Source organism: Capra hircus, chromosome 2, assembly GCF_001704415.2.
Source record: "Capra hircus breed San Clemente chromosome 2, ASM170441v1, whole genome shotgun sequence".
NCBI lineage: Eukaryota > Metazoa > Chordata > Mammalia > Artiodactyla > Bovidae > Capra > Capra hircus.
The window spans coordinates 71,518,416-71,534,679 of NC_030809.1; the positions used below are offsets into that span (position 1 = coordinate 71,518,416).

General features: G+C 43.5%; 1 protein-coding gene across 1 annotated transcript in view; it reads right to left on the reverse strand.

Annotated features, from left to right (window-relative positions):
• The window catches only part of NCKAP5 (NCK associated protein 5), a 1,037,899-nt gene that overhangs the window by 130,576 nt on the left and 891,059 nt on the right, over nucleotides 1-16,264 (reverse strand). Inside the window, exons 11-13 of the mRNA XM_005676205.3 lie at nucleotides 15,255-15,356; nucleotides 9,559-9,747; nucleotides 470-4,227 (exon numbers count right to left, since the gene is read on the reverse strand). Of these exons, the coding sequence (XP_005676262.2) occupies nucleotides 470-4,227; nucleotides 9,559-9,747; nucleotides 15,255-15,356 (4,049 nt within the window). The remainder of the gene's footprint in view (nucleotides 1-469; nucleotides 4,228-9,558; nucleotides 9,748-15,254; nucleotides 15,357-16,264) is intronic.

Below are 16,264 nucleotides of genomic sequence, written 5' to 3' on the forward strand. Positions count from 1 at the left end.
GGGAGAATGGCTAAATATATTCTGGCTTAAGATCAGCAGAATATGTAATTATCTCTGGAAAGTTTTAAGTGTAAGTTTGTTTGGTACAATAAATGAGATCAGCATCCTTTAAAATGTATGTGTAATTTTCTTCCATTTCATGCCATGTGGATCCACTCATGATTTCTAGTGTAGGTTGAATTTCTATCAACCTTGATAAAATTTACCATTCTTTAATTTCAAAGACCATTGGTTTGGTTAACAGAGTAACATGGACTAAATTATCATTTTATTGCTAACTTTTATTCCATTGTTTAAATTCTGGCTAATGTATAAAAGATTGCTATGATGTATTCCTGCTTGTCTGAAAAGCATGCTTGACTGGCATTCAATATGCAGGAGACAAGAAGCTCTCCTGGTTGGGGGTGGGGTGGGGTCCTGCACTGCTCTACACACTGCCAGCCTCCCACTCTCTTTGCCAATACACTACCTGTTCAGAAGTTCTGTCATAAAGATATCTTTCGCTGAACATGGAACAGGGCTGGGTCTATTTCTTGATTCAAACTTCACTTGGTCATAAATGTCTGGTGGTGTTTTCAGGTTATTTCTATTTTGCAAACCACTGTCTGGACCATCTGCCAACTCGATGTCCCTGTGAAGTTCATTTTCCATCTCACACTGTAGCTCAGGCTTCTTTTTCTCTTTCTTTCTCTCTGATTTCAGCTGTTTGTTTCCAAACCCTAAACCTTTTGCATCTTTCTTTTCTGCTTTGGTTTTGGAGACATCCATCTTCCTGCTACTGAGAGCTGGGAGTCTGCTCCTCCGAAAACCGAACCAGCTGGCAAAAGAAGGCCCCGGCTTCGGTTTTATTTCCACAGTGGTGGACTTTGTTTGCACTTGGCCCTTTTCCACATTTTCCTGAATGCACAACATGACCTTTTCTTCAATTGTGGGTGAGAGGGGGGCTTCTGGGCTTACGACACCGGCCCTGGTTGTTGAAGTATCTGTATACCTTCCAGAAGTTTCTAGCTTGGAGGTCCTGCTTGCTGTGAAACTGCTGGGATGCGGTGTCCTCCCCAGGCTCTGTGGGCCTCCGGAGCTATCTGTTGGGGTGAGCGGGCACCTGCAGTGGTCGCTGCCTGGTTCCTCAGGCACCGTCACCCTGGGGCCTTCTCCCTGGGCGTAGGCCTGCTGCTCTTCTGTTCCAGCTGGGGTGAGGAGCTCTTCGGATTTTGGAGGGATCTTCAAAGGCAACTTGCTTGGGCTCCCATGCTGGCTGCTGGAGCTGCCTGTGCTCCCCAAGGAACCCTGCCTGGGGGAAGGATGTCCCAGGGGCCTCCCAGTGCTTGGGAGACCATCAGACATGGGGGCAGATGCACTCTTGCTGGGAGAGCCTTCGGTGGAAGAGCTCTGCCGGGTGAGGGAATTGCCTCTCTCAGCGGTGTTGGTAATAATCTGTGTCCGGACTTTGCCCAGCCCTTCTGTGGGGGGCGTGGGGGGCTTCTCCCCTGAGTGAGCACTGAAACTCTGGCTGCGGGCTTTGGCTCCATTCATGCCTAGAGCTGGTTTCAGGTGTGGTTTGCTGGAGGACAGGGATCTTTTCACAGACCTGTTTTCTACTCCATCTTTTCTATCAGCCCCAGGCATGCTATCTTCCAGTGACTCTGGCATTGCTCTTTCCAGGGGAAGCCCTTCGGCCAAACTCTCTTGCGCTGGTAAACCCACTGGGGACGCATTTATTTCCCCTCCTGTGGTCTGAAGGCTGGCTGGATTTCTGAAGGCCCCTGGCTTAGCCTTGCTCACAGCCACGGAGGTTTTCGAAGCTTCATTTAGACTGTCTTTTTCCTGTTTCCCTGGCACCGTGGAACTTTTCCTGAGCAACTGGGGAGACTTTATGAAAACTTTGAGCCCAACTGGGAGGCGAGTTTTCAGTCCTCTCTCATGAAGGTTTTGACAACCATGTAGGGGGTTATGGCTTTTGAAGGATGCTGATGATGAGGGACTGTTAACCTGAGATGATGGTGATTCATTAACCCCTAAGAAGGAAGGCTTGGAGGATGCGGAGACACTGCCATTCAACTGTTCTTTTCTCCTTGGAGATACACCTTTGGAGGACAGTATTTCCAGTGGCTCACGGGGGGAAGCATAGTTCTTGGGAGTCTGTAACCCTGTGTTGTTCTGTGTGGTCCCAAGTGTTTGGTGAGGTGGGGCTCTGGGGACATTTCTCTTTGGAGAGACTTTTGGGTTCTCCGGGACCATCACAGCAAATGAGCTGGAAGGGCTGTGAGCAGGGCTTCTCATCTGGATTGCTGTTTCTGCAGAAGGCGGTGAGGGAGTGAAGACAGGCTTTCTGAAGGCCACAGACGGTTTCTTCCCCTGCACATCTGTCAGGGTCTGGTTAAAATAAATAACAGGAGCAGAGGATCCTTTCAGAGGGGGCGATTTCAGTACCATTCTGGCTGTCTCGTTGGGGACCCTGCTTTCAGATTTGGCAGATGAAGGTGGAGGCAAAAAGTCATAACTGGGCCTGATGAGTAGGGAGACCGACCTGCCTGGAGGGGATGGTGGAGAGGGCGATTTCACCCCGGCCTCTGGCCCTGGATCACAGTGTTTATCCCTCGTGGGGGGCTCCCCATCGTCACTCCGTTCAGTGGGGGGCCTGGACAGCAACTGTGATGCTAGAATCTGACTCTTGGAGCTCTGGACCCAATCCCTTCTGCTGGACATCTTGGAGCCATGAGGAAGCTGAGTAGGGGGTTTTGGAATGTGTGAATCTGGCTGCAAATCAAAAAGGGGAGCTGGACCTTCAGTCTTTTTGAACTGTGAGAGTTTTGCTGGAGCTGGTGATTTCTCAAGAGTCACTGGGCCAGCTGAGGGCATGATAAGGGAGGCTTCAGGCTCCCTTACTTTTGATTTCTGAGGTGAAGACTTGCCCCTGGTAGGTATTTTTGTCAGACTTTTCTTCTGACAGATGCCTGTGCCCACAGCTGACCTAGAATGACTCTGGCATGGAGTGACACGCATCGGCTTGGCCAGCCTTTGAGTATTTTGCGTCACTGTCCTGGGGTGGAAAGACACAGCAGGCGCCATGGCAGTATCATCCACCTCATCTTGTGGAATGTTTCTTTCAGTTTCCTCTTCAGACCTCTTTAAAAAAGGGTAGTCTCTAGCTGCAGGCCCTGGCTGTGAATGAGCAATTCCCTGAGGTGAAAGTTCAGTGTGTTCCATCTGGGGCCCAGCAGGGGCCTGATGGATGGAAATCTCCTTTCTGGTAACAGTAACAAGGCCAGTCTGGTGAGAGCTGAACTCAATGGGCTCGCCGTCTTCTGCATCAAATATCACAGTAATACATTCTTCTGAGGAAGTCCGTTTTACAACCCTCTGTTGCTTAATGAAACTAAACGTCTTTGGCCTGCTCTCTAAATGGATGGGTACTTGGTTTTCTTCCTCCTCAGGAGACCCACGTGAAGATTTTTCAAATCCTGTGAGGATATCCAGGTTCTCCGTGGACTGGTCGGTATCCGCGGTTGCAGACATATCTGAAGGGCTTTTCTCATCACTGCTGTCGATGTGCAGCTCATCCAGGGTCTCCGTGTCATCGGTGTCTGAGGGCTGGAGACTGAGGGTTTGGCAGCCCTGGATGGGTGATACCTTCTCTCTCTGTACCCGAGGCCCCTGCACGCCTGGACACAGCTTCTGCTCCAAGGGGCAGTTGCTGGCACAACCGGTCAGCTTCTCAGGCCTCTCCCTGGAATAGACCGAGGAAGTGATTTCTGAACAGTGTTTGCCATTCAGCTCCCAGCCAAAAAGGCTGTCAGAGACACTGTGGGTTAATTTACAACTGTGCAGCCTGCAGACCTGGTTTGGAACCACTTGGACTGAGGCTAAGGAGGAAGCGTCCTCATCAGCCTCGTCGTGAGAATCCATGTCATAAACAAATGCCTTGTGGGGATCCGTGGAGGGGCTCCCTGTGTCTGTGGGTTTGCAGGGTGGATATTCCTTCAGGCTGCTACTTTTAATTCCTGGAGAATAGATTCCTTCATTGGAGTTCATGCAATCTTTATAACCCCATTTGGTTATCACTGATGGGGGTTCAAGTAACACTTTTCGCTTCTGGAGCTTTCTTAGTCCTTCCAAAATGTGGCTTTCCTTGATGCGAGTCGGAGGTAGTTCATCTGTAGGACTAGCAAAGCCACTCGGGAGCGAAGAGTCAATACTTAACCTTTTGTCCCAATTTTGCGATGACTGCTAGGAAAGAAAGAGGAGATATTAGACATGATTGAGCCCTGTGGATCACTAGTTTATAGAAGGAAAAGCCCATCATTAAACTTAGTTCATCCTAGGGGTTAATAAATATTCATATATAAATGTATTTATTCATTAGTTAATGAAAACTAGTTTATTATGTAGCAAAACTCTACTTTGCCAGGTCCTGAATTAAGGAGTGCATGATATAGGTAAGTACAAGATAAGGTCCCTGCCTTCAAGGAGCAGGTGACCCAGGAGAAGTTGGGCTCAAGTACTGTAAGTTAAGGGAGCAAATGAGACATAGAAAACTAGTAGGTACTCTAGAGTTTCAGAGGAGGGAGACCACAGGTGTGTTTGAAAAACCACAAAAAGCATGTAAGAGAAGTTCTCTCTATTCTCCTCCTTCCTTCTTTCCTTCCTTTGTTTTTATAACAAACTTAGCCCTAGAAAGATGGATAGGTTTGTTGCCTTAGTTTAAAAGTAGAGGAGGACTTCCCTGGTGGTGCCGTGGATAAAATTCCACCTGCCAATGCAGGGGACACGGGCTTGATTCCTGGTTTGGGAAGATCCCACATGCTGTGGAGCAACTAAGCCCGTGTACCACAACTCCTGAGCCTGTGTGCTGCAACTACTGAAGCCTGTGTACCACAACTCCTGAGCCCGTGTACCACAACTCCTGAGCCCGTGTACCACAACTCCTGAGCCCGTGTACCACAACTCCTGAGCCCATTTGCTGCAACTACTGAAGCCCTTGCACCTAGTTCCTGTGCTCTGCAATAAGAGAAGCCACCACAGTGAGAAGCTGGTGAACCACAATGAAGACCCAGAACAGCCAAAATTAAATAAATAAACAAATAAAATTTAAAAAAATATATATTTTTTAAACTAGAGGAAATAATTTCCAGGTAGAGGAAATGGAATGGCAAAGACCTTAATTGGAAAAGTATGCTTAAGGAACACTTGGGGAATAATCAAGACAATCGAGATCACTGTGCGGCATTTATGGGAGGTGAAGAGGGTAAGAGGAAAAGTGAGTTGGTCCAGGCCTTATAGTCCGTTCCATTCTAATGACTGAAAGTTAGAATGTCATGCAGCTTCAAGACTTTATTTGATAGGCAGTGAGTATCTATGAAATATTTATACACATAGAGCAGCTGGCCATTTGCCGTTAGAACCCATAGCAATGATTGACCTACTAACTTTGAAAGGTCAATTTCCTGTTCTTCATATTTCTCCAAATACCAGTATTAGTTCTGGAGAAGTGACCAAGAAATGACATAGAAAAAACACGGCATTCTCCTCAGACATTCACATTTATCAAAATATTGCTAGCAAGAAACAGAATGGCAGAGGAGGAAACTCATGCTGGCCGAGCATCTGCTGTGTACCAGCCACTGACCCAGTACTTTGACTTAATTTCAGAACCAGACCATGAAGCAGACAATACCAATCCTATTTTCAGGGGAAGGAAGCTGAGATTCAGCAAGATCTGTCCTTTGGAGATCATACAGTCAAGGAAGAGCTAGTGCAAAAGTTTCAACTTTGGTTTCCTGGGCCCTTTCTATGACTCAGTTCTGAAGTGGCTGCATGGGGATCTGAACCAGGCAGTCTGGCTCTAAAGACTGTGCATTAATCTTGAAGTGATACTGCTAGAGTCAGGCTTAGCCTCTGCTCTCCCCTCTGTATTAGTCAAAGTCATAATAGAGACCATAGGTTACTCCAACAGCCCTCTTCTGAATGAAAGCTGCAGAATTTAATCACAAACTAGCACTCGGGGAAATTAGGAGGCTCAGAACTAATGACTCTTTTAAAAAAGGCTGTATAATTAATGCTGAAGAATGTCTATGAATGAATCTGATACATGTTCTCAGTACCAATTTTGGCTAAGAGTTACAGCTCCCGTTGGCCTCTCTATTAGCTGCCCTGCAATCCTGGGACCCTGAACACTCACGCATATGCTCATAAGGAGACGTCAACTCAATGTCACAAACTTACTTTGGAATTTCAGATTTTTACTAAGCAGTGGGCATTTGCCTGCATTTGCTTATACTGAAGACTTCTTTCTGTTTTGTTTTCATAAAACTGACCTTTGCTATCAACGTGTCTTTTTTTTTTCTATTTGTTATATGTATATTTAACTTTAAGTCGAATTATATACTCTGTTTGGAAAATTCTCCAGGGTCAGAAGTTGCTGTGGAGAGATCTATTTTGGTGATGCTTCCCTTCCCCCATTCCTTCTCCTCCTCTGCTGTGCCATTAAAAACTTCTTTGGAAAGCAGAAAAAAAAAAAAAATCCCTTTAGTGGGTATTGTAGACTGACCAGTGAGTAGACTGCCACAGCTTGGGTTTCTAAGAATTTCCATGATTCTGATGTCACATGCACAATAAAGAAGAGAAGCCAGATAGAAGTACTCCATCAGAGCTTGAAAGGGGCAGATTTGTTCAAGCCGTAGAAGATGTGCTCTGCGTCAGCCCACCCACTTCCTTCCTGCCCACAGCATGCCCACGCTGCGGTATGATGCATCCCCAGGGCCAGCAGCTGCAAAGCTCCCAGGGCCCAGGCTCCCTACCCTGTGAGATTAGCCACATTCCTCAATCTGTTTTCCACAGAAGGTTATGGTACTTAATCACTTGAGAAAAGTTGGAGACAATCTTGAAACCTGAGAAAGAGAAGCAAAAATCTTCTGTTGGGGAGATGGTGGGGTAGAGCTCCTCATTTTTTGCAGGAAAGTCAGAAGAGAGTTGCTCTGGAAGGAGGGTAGTGGCTGAATGATGCTGCTGCTAAGGTAGGAGCCTAGGATTAATGTCCACAGTTCTTTTCTATTTCTTAAATAGATACCTGTTTCATGCGTTCTTTTTTGTTCTTGTTTCATTAAAGAACATTCTTGGTCTTATGGGAACAAATCCATCCCAACACCTGGGACTCTTCCAAGTTTTAGACTAATTCAAAGTCTAGCAGAATAGTTGAGGTTCTGGAGCCAACTGCTCAGTTCTACTTACTGGCTATGAGACCTTGAAATAAATGTGTAATTTCTCAGGACCTCAGGTTATTCCTCTGTGAAAGAGGGGAAATAAGAAAACCTAAGCAATAAGTTATCATGATCATTAAATGAGCTAGTGCTTATGAAGTGCTAACAACGCTGACACATGGTAATTACTCAGTAACTAGAGCCATTTTCCTCCATGAAGGGCAGGCTAGTGCATTTCATGAAGGTTTCATTTCTGCCTTTCCGTTTCTACACAAAATAATACTAAAAATAAAATACTTATAAACTACCAAAGAGCCAATGGTCATATATTTATTATTGTGTAAGCTAATATTCATGTTCAAATTTATATTGTATGTGTTTATTATGGCAGTTAATACTAAATGAGTACTTGGTACATGGTAAGAACTTAAGCTTCTAAATAATGCCATTTAAAATGTTTTAATAGGGCTGGGTCAGTTTGCTGGGTCCTTGAGAATTAAGACTTTTCTCTGGGGAATATGACAGGCATGCTGGTACTCCATGGCCATTGTGAGTTGGGACTGTTAAATTTCTGGGTGATGTCTACTGGAGTATGTAAGAAGTGTCTTAAGAACCTTACGCCTTCTCTTTCAGGGAAAAGATGTCTCCAAGAGATCAAGGTTTGCTCTAATTGGAAAAATTTTAGTCAAAAGAGAAAAAAAAAAAAAAAAGAAGAAGAAGAAGAAAGGCTGAGAAGGAGAGAGGATTAGCTATGAATGAAAAGTGCTGAGCGAGGGGCCCTGAGAGCCAGCAATATTCAGACAAAGAGAGGGAACACCCTCCCAACCACCTCCCCAGTCTGGTAAAAGCCAGGTCCCTATCAGTCATTATTCAGAACTCCGAACATCTTAGCAAGAACAGTTTTGACAACACCCCAGGCTCCGCACTTTGCATTTTAAGTCTGAGTCCAAGGGACTACACTCTAAATTCAAGCTTGAAATCTTTTTCTCAGTTCTTGTTTGGAGTATGACAAACGTCCTTCCTCACCTGAATTTTCTGATAGTTATAGATGTTCCCTGGTTTTTTTATACTTCTGACATTATAAACTAAATTTATACAGATGATAGAAAACTGACCTCCAAATATTCAGATTCAGGGCTTCCACACTCTCATACTCTTCACTTTTTTCTTTTAAATTAGTTTTTATTGGAGTATAGTTGCCTTACAATGTTCTGCTAGTTTTCAGGTGTACAGCAACGTGAATGTTATATTATACACATATCCACTCTTTTTTAGATTCTTTTCCCATATAGGCCATTATGGAGTATTGAGTAGAATTTCCTGTGCTATAGAGTGAGTTATCATTGGTTGTCTATTTTATACATTATACCAATAGTGTATTTATGTCAATCCCAATCTTGTTTTTCTTTAATATAAGGAAATTGTGAAAACAGCTATTCCAGATTCTTGACTTTTACCGGTGTGCAAAGATGTTTATTCAAATCATGATGAAATCTGTCAAGTGAGCCCACTTAGCAGATGCGAGTCATTCCAGTCACAGGAGTTATTTAACAATCTGGTCAAGAAACTCCTGGTATCTATGTGGAGACTTTCACTGAAGCTATGGTGCTTGAAATCTACCATAGCATCTTCTCTCTCTACTGTACCTCCTTCAATTTATAGCCAATTAGAGTTTTATGAGGCTATTGCATTGAACAGAGGAGGTCAATATATTACATTGCTATTTTTGAGCAGTAAATTTCCACAAAGCTAATGAGACTTCCAAAACTTCTGGTTATTTATTCTGAGAGAATGCACCCCTCTCCCTATTCTCCAGAAGAAAACCTTCTCTTTGCGCTTTCATAGGATGCTCAGTCTGGGATGACTTGGCCTCATTCAGCCTCATTTGCACTGGACATCGACAAGTCTCTCCAAGCATCACAGCGATAGAGAATGTCTATAAAACTAATTGAAAATGTCTGAGTCAGTCTGAAGCATGGTCAGTTCCATTAGGCCAGGGCTGCCATTCCAACTTGATACAAATCTGTGAACTTGGTGGGCTCCACCAATGCACAGAAGGAAAACGTCTTTCTCTCCCAAACTCCCTCCCATAATGTCCTCATCATCTGAGATTAAGTCATCATTCCACTCCTCTCTGGCTGTATGACTTCTAGCAAGGAACTTAACCTTTCAGAGCCAATCTCTCCTTCTGTGCAGTGAGGAAGATAATATCTCCCCCTATGGCTTTGTGAGGTGTAAAAGAACAAGGACTCAGCAAATGGGTGTTTCCTTCTTGGCCTCCCTCCCGCCTTCCGCCTTCCTACCAGAAGAGGCTTTTTTTCTGGTTCCCTCTGATGCTGCAATGCCCCTGAAGAAGCCTTACCCTTTTCCTGAGGTTCTTTCCATCATGCCACGTGTAGGAAGAGCCGCTGGAATACTCGCTGCAGGTGCTGGAGAGAGACAGCTCACTGCTGCTGTAGCTGCTTCGAGGGCAGAGATGACCTGAGACGGCAACCCCCATGCCAGGGCATTTCAAAGCAGGGGTTCCTGCTTTTGTGTTCAGCTGGCAGCCCTGAAAAAGCAGGACAGCTCTGAGCTAGGACTCTGCTTAGGGGAGAAGAAATACCAACTCAACATCATAATGAGGGAGGCATGAATATAATACTGTGGTTAGAAACGCAGACTTTGGGGTCGACAGACTAGACGTTTGACTCTTGACTCTGCCTCAGACTAACATGTGTGGGAAATTATTAAATCTCTTAGAGCTACATCTCCTTTTCAAAAAGTGATTAACGCTGCCTACCAAATAGGGTCACTGCTAGGACCAACTGAGGTTCTAGATGAGATGCATGCAGCACCAGATCCAGCTTAGAAGCAGGTGCTCAATCACTGTGAGCTGCCATCAGCATTAGGCAGAAGTACGACAATAGTAGTTTCTCATTTTATCCCGTCACACTGATTAAAGGATCACATCAATATCAAGTCATGAATCTAATGTGACAAAAGGAAGAAGACAGAGCAACTTCTTTGGCTTAAGAGTTCAAGGGCATGCGCCCTGGACTGGAAGTCTAGCAACCTGGCTCTCAGGCTATACGTGCCACCAGATATGAGACACAGAGCAGAGAAAACATTTAACTTCTGTGGATCTTAATGTCTTCCTGTGTAGGGCGGGCCAGTTCTACCAGATTACTCCTATGATCCGTATGGCTCTGATAACATCATTGTAAGTCTGGGATCAAATGCCCAGGAAATTATGTCCTGTAGTGAAACACCAAAACAAAGGAGTCAGGAAGCTCTGCTGTACAGATTCCAGGACTTTTCAGGTCAGATCAGTTGGATGTTCAAATGATAAAGAGTTTCACATCAAACAGATCTGGGCCCCGCAAGAAGGATCCAGGCAGTTAAAATTCTAGTGGGTCTGCACAAGGCACAGGTGGCAAAGCCATAAACACCCAGCACATCTTGACAGCCACATTACAGGCCCCTAATGTAACAGATGACGCTCCCCTAATTGGATGGGTTAAATTAATTTAGCATCCCGATTGCAAGAATGGAATCTCTCCATTACAGTCTCATTCCTGTCCCCTATCTAGAAAAGCTTTGTCTCAGAAACTCATGGATGGGGGAACCATCTGTCTTCGTGTCACTGGCAGAATGGCAAAGCCTCTAACTTATGCACTTTATTGACACTTTATGGGAGCCTTTAGTACCTGAGTACTTATCACTGTTCTCCAAATGCAATTCCAACTGACGATGACTAAACACCACTGTGGTGAAGGAAGGTGATGCTGTTCTGGGAGCCTTTGTGGTCAATAGGAAACCCCTGCATCAGTGCAGAGGGCACGTTTAACCTGCTCTCTAATCAATACCCATAATGCTTAATAATGTTAGATTTTCAATATCAGGCATCTTCCTTGCTATTGATACTTCATTTTAGCTGCCTAATCATCTCTTAAAGTGGTCTGAAAATGCCAGGGAATTTTACTACTCTATTTTTCCCCCTGAAATTTGGCTCTAAATATCGCTGAAAGGAGAAAGTTGTCTTAAAATCCAGCAATATCTATTGATTTATGATCTTGTTTATTTCCAGATGCAATTTAGTTAAAGGGAGTTCATGTTTATGTCTCTACAGCTGCCCTCCACACATGGTCCCAGTGTCAGGAGAACAGGCTGAAGGTTTCAGCCACTGCACACATCTGGAACATGCCAGAAACAGACTTTCAGAAACAGCACATCACAATCCACTTCTACTTGTGTGCTTTCGTTCTTCTCCATCCCATTCTCTGATATTCTGTTACTTGAGTCAGCAGGGTGGTGGTTTTTATTTTGGATGACCTCTCCTCTGAGGCTTTCCCAAGGGCTCAAGCAGTATAGGATCCACCTGCCAAAGCAGGAGATGGAGGAGGTGCAGATTCAATCCCTGAGTTGGGAAGATCCCCTGGAAGAGGAAATGGCAACCCAATCCAGTATTCTTGCCTGGAGAATCCCATGGGCAGAGGAGCTTGGCGGGCTACAGTTCACGGGGTCGTAATGAGTGAGACACAACTGAGCAAGCAACTGAGCATGCACCTCTGTTCTGATGGTTGTGTCTCCCATTCAGGGAAATATTATGTCTGTGTCTTTTGAGGCCATCAGATCTAAACTTCTCCAGCAGCCTTGCACACACTGCACAGGTGTTAGCGACTGTTTGCACTCTACTTTTCTCCACAGTACTGAAGCGCATAGGTGATTCCCCTGTCTTTCCAGTCTTTACCCTTTCACCTCACCCAATACAATTACACCCATCTTTATAGCTCAATTCCCAGGGTTTTAACAAATATGCTTCTCCGCCCTGTTATCAACCCTGTGTGCACCTCTGATAGATGCTGGATTAAGATGAAAGGAAACTAGAACACAGAAGGTGTGCTAGGAGAGAAAAGCATTGTCATCTCTCCCTTGACCTTGAACCTGAGATGCCCTGACATGACAGAGGGTACTGTGAGGAAGTGGGGAAGGCCCATCAATGTTATGTGGAGGCGGGCAGGGCTGGTGTAGTTAAATAGAAAAGTATCCTTAAGCCAGGCTTTTCATACTTTAATATTCACATGAGTCATCCCAGATCTTGTTAAATATAGATTTGATTTAGCAATTCTGAGGAGGGGTCTGAAATGTAGTATTTTAAGAAATTCCCAGATGCTTTGAGGCTGCTGTCCAAGGCCTGTGCTTTGAGTAGAAAGTCGCTAGCTTAGGAAGAGCTTTGAGAGAGGATAACCTCTCATGTGAATTACCTGGTAGAAAGCTGTGTATCTCAGTCTGACCTGGGCTGTGCTGAGCAGGATGAAGGCAGGGGTCTGAGCCTCCCTGGGGGCAGAGTACTGGAGAGAGGGAGTGTGTGTACCGTGGGCTGATTACAGAGTAATTCCTTGACAAGAAGAGGAAGGGGCTAGTCCTCTCTACTGGGAAATTCTCCCACATTTCCTGACCTTGGACAATTGATGTTGGAATTTAAGAAGGGACTCAGAATCTCTGACATCATGACTGAAAGTGAGCTCCTTTTTCCTGAGGTTTCCTCCCTCATCAGCACATGATTATCATCAGGATTATCTGCTCATTTATAAGGTCATTTATAAGGTTTAAATCCTGGCTCTCTCACTGGCTAACTCTTTGATTTGGGGAAAATTACTTAATTCTTCCACACTTTAGTTTCCTTTTTTCTAACCGGAGATAATGAAAGCTCCAATCATATAAGATCAGTGTGAAGAGTGATGGGCCTCTGGCAATCAGTAATATGCTTCTCAGGTGGTGCTAGTAGTAAAGAACCCGCCTACTAGTGCAGGAGATGTACGAGACTTGGCTTCGATCCCTGGGCTGGGAAGATCTCCTGGAGGAGGACATGGCAACCCACTTTAGTATTCTTGCCTGGAGAATCCCATTGACAGAGGAGCCTGGCAGGCTACAGTCCATAGAGTCGCACAGAGGCAGACATGACTGAAGCCACTTAGCATGCAGGCCTGCATGCTTAATGACACTAAGTGATTATTAGTAACAATAAAGTTTAGTAAATTTTAGGTTTTGCTACTATTACTAAAAGGTTTTTTTTAGTATGTGTGTGTCTTGGCTCTTCAACAAAATTGTACTTTATGGCTTCCCTAAGGGACTCTGATGCTGTGATGTTGGAGAAGACTCTTGAGAGTCCCTTGGACTGCAAGGAGATCCAACCAGTCCATTCTGAAGGAGATCAGCCCTGGGATTTCCTTGGAAGGAATGATGCTAAAACTGAAACTCCAGTACTTTGGCCACCTTATGCGAAGAGTTGACTCATTGGAAAAGACTCTGATGCTGGGAGGGATTGGGGGCAGGAGGAGAAGGGGACGACAGAGGATGAGATGGCTGGATGGCATCACTGACTCGATGGACGTGAGTCTGAGTGAACTCCTGGAGTTGGTGATGGACAGGGAGGCCTGGCGTGCTGCGATTCATGGGGTCGCAAAGAGTTGGACACGACTGAGTGACTAAACTGAACTGAAGGGACTCTGTATTACCTTTAACATGCCATCATATCTGATGCCTTGCACATGGGATCTGTGATGAGAAAGAGTCGAAAGTGGGTGTACTTTGTTTCTGGGGATCACTGAGGTGACCTGGACAGGCACACTAGCAGGTACTTATCTCAGCTCTCATTCTCCATCTCTGCCATGTTCTTCTGTGGCTGTGACAGAAGAAAATTACTTAATTCTTGGGCCACATATTTTAGAATAGAAGACAGCCAGAGCAGCAGAGATCTCATTATGGCCCCAAATTCTCAGCAGGTACTGTGTTATGTACATGTCATGTTATCTCATTTAATCCTCACCACAACTCTCAGAAATAGAACAGAAATATCATTCTTCTCATTTTCCAGATGGGGAACTTGAGGCACTGTTAAACTGAAGCTTTAAAATCTTATCCAAGGTCACCCAATCAATACAAGGCTCTGATGTCAGCCCCAGGTCCCAGCCTCTATGCTATAGCTCTAAGTAAAGCCCTTGACAATAAGCAGAACTCCTGGACATATACAGACTGCCAAGCATCCTCCTGAGAAGAGTTGTAATAGATAGTTATTATTAATAAAATTCTTATTTGCCTAAAGATGTATGTTGGTCTCCACTGCAACATTACCTTAATTATGTTGATTGAATTGACAAAGTACACTGTTTCCACTATTCAAAGTGTTTTTTTCCCATAGTGTATTTTAGATTACCACCTTGAAGCACTCATATGCTTTAACATCCTTATTATGTGAAATGCAATACAAAATCCACAATTTTAGTTTTTTTTAAAAAAAGGAGAGAGACAGAGAATGAAGGCAAGAATTTCTTGGATTAAAATTTGCAACTTAAAAAATTCCTGATCTTAAGGCCATTTTTTATATTGGATGGCATTAGGGCCTTCAAGAATGTTTAAAGGTGACAGTACTCCACTGACATGCAATTCCAGTCCAACTCGAGAATATTCACTTTTGATATAGACTCTCCTAGCTATACTTATAAATTTAGACAGTAAACTAAAAGGCCAGTTATCCACAAATGCCCATCAGTCATTGTTTTAACACTAATATCTTTCATTATATATTTGACTCTTGTATTTTTCAAGCTTTTTTTTTTTTTTTAATGTCAATGAGAGTTAAAAAACCACGCTGGTTTAAGTTTTGCAAAATAAGCACAAAGCTAACCCTAGCTAAAGAAAAAAAAGTACAGCCCATGAATTTTTAACAGTTCATACATAATATATCATAAAAGTAAGATGAGTAATATGGGACATGGGCTTTAATAAAAAGCTCCTTGACCATTTCTCTGTGACTTTGAGATATAATCAATACCCAAAAAAGGTATCTTGGGGACAAGGCAAGATTTATAATATTTTTGCTGAGAGTGACATTTTCTACTTACTCTATCAGCTGGGGGATATGATGCTGAATTGCAGAGAACACAAGAAAGGAAAGTATTTTTATCTATCTGACAACGCTTCAAGGATGCATTTTATGGTTCACTTGTGACATCACATTTGATGGAGGAAAATAACCACCTGAACAAGTATTCTGAAGGCGACAGGGAAACTCACATGCATTTCAACATCAGTTCGTGAGTGCGTCAGACTCTGGCTTCTTTCCACATCTGAGAGTAAATCCCCGGATGAAAGATCTAAGATGCGTGAGTGAAGTTTCTGGGTAAAAACAGGCAGAAACTCTGAACAGTGTTGATTTAATTGCTTGTTTCAAAATCCTGCCTCAGACAGGTAAATCTCAAAAGAGTTGACATTTCTAGATTAGCTAACACATATCCTAACCCAAAAAATGTTTATCTGAGGTTATTAGTGTTCTATATATACACATGTGCAAATTACAGCTTATAAACAATAATCACACTTTCACAGTCTGTCAATATGCATTGGAAAATAAGTAGTAAGGAAAAAGAAACAGTAAGAAAAATGTGAATACCCCAATACACTTATTAGCCAGCATGAAAATTAACTTTTGATATTCACATTATGAAACGCTCACCATTTTAACCTTATTATGTTGAGCAGTGGTTAAAATTTGAGCAAATAATTATAAAAATGACCTTATTTCTAAACAGCATTGATCTTGTGAAATCTTCCCTTGCACACATTTCAACTCAAAGTCATTAATGTCATCTGTTAGGAACAATTAATGTGAATAGAAAATAATTGCATCAGGGATCTGGGGACTTGGAGGGTTTCATGCATTAATATTCACATGCTATTCGATTATATACTCAATTCTTTATTTCAGTTTTGCTTGGGTGGCCTCCTAAACCAGGGACATTTCACTATATTAATCTTTATCCTAATTACTAAGGCTTTTCTGTGGACATTAAATTTGATCTGTTTAATTGCAAATACAATAAAACTTGTGATTTATGTCTCATGTTTCTGCTAGGCTGATGACATTTTTAAAATGGTACTTGCAGCCTGGTTTGTCTTGGTTACAACTTTTGTGACTTCAGACACTAAAAAATCGAATTGAGTAAGTAAATAATGTGACTGAGATGGCTCCCTCACCTCTGAAAAGTTTTTCTATTCCTTTGTCTCCCAGGAAAGGCCTTGCTGCA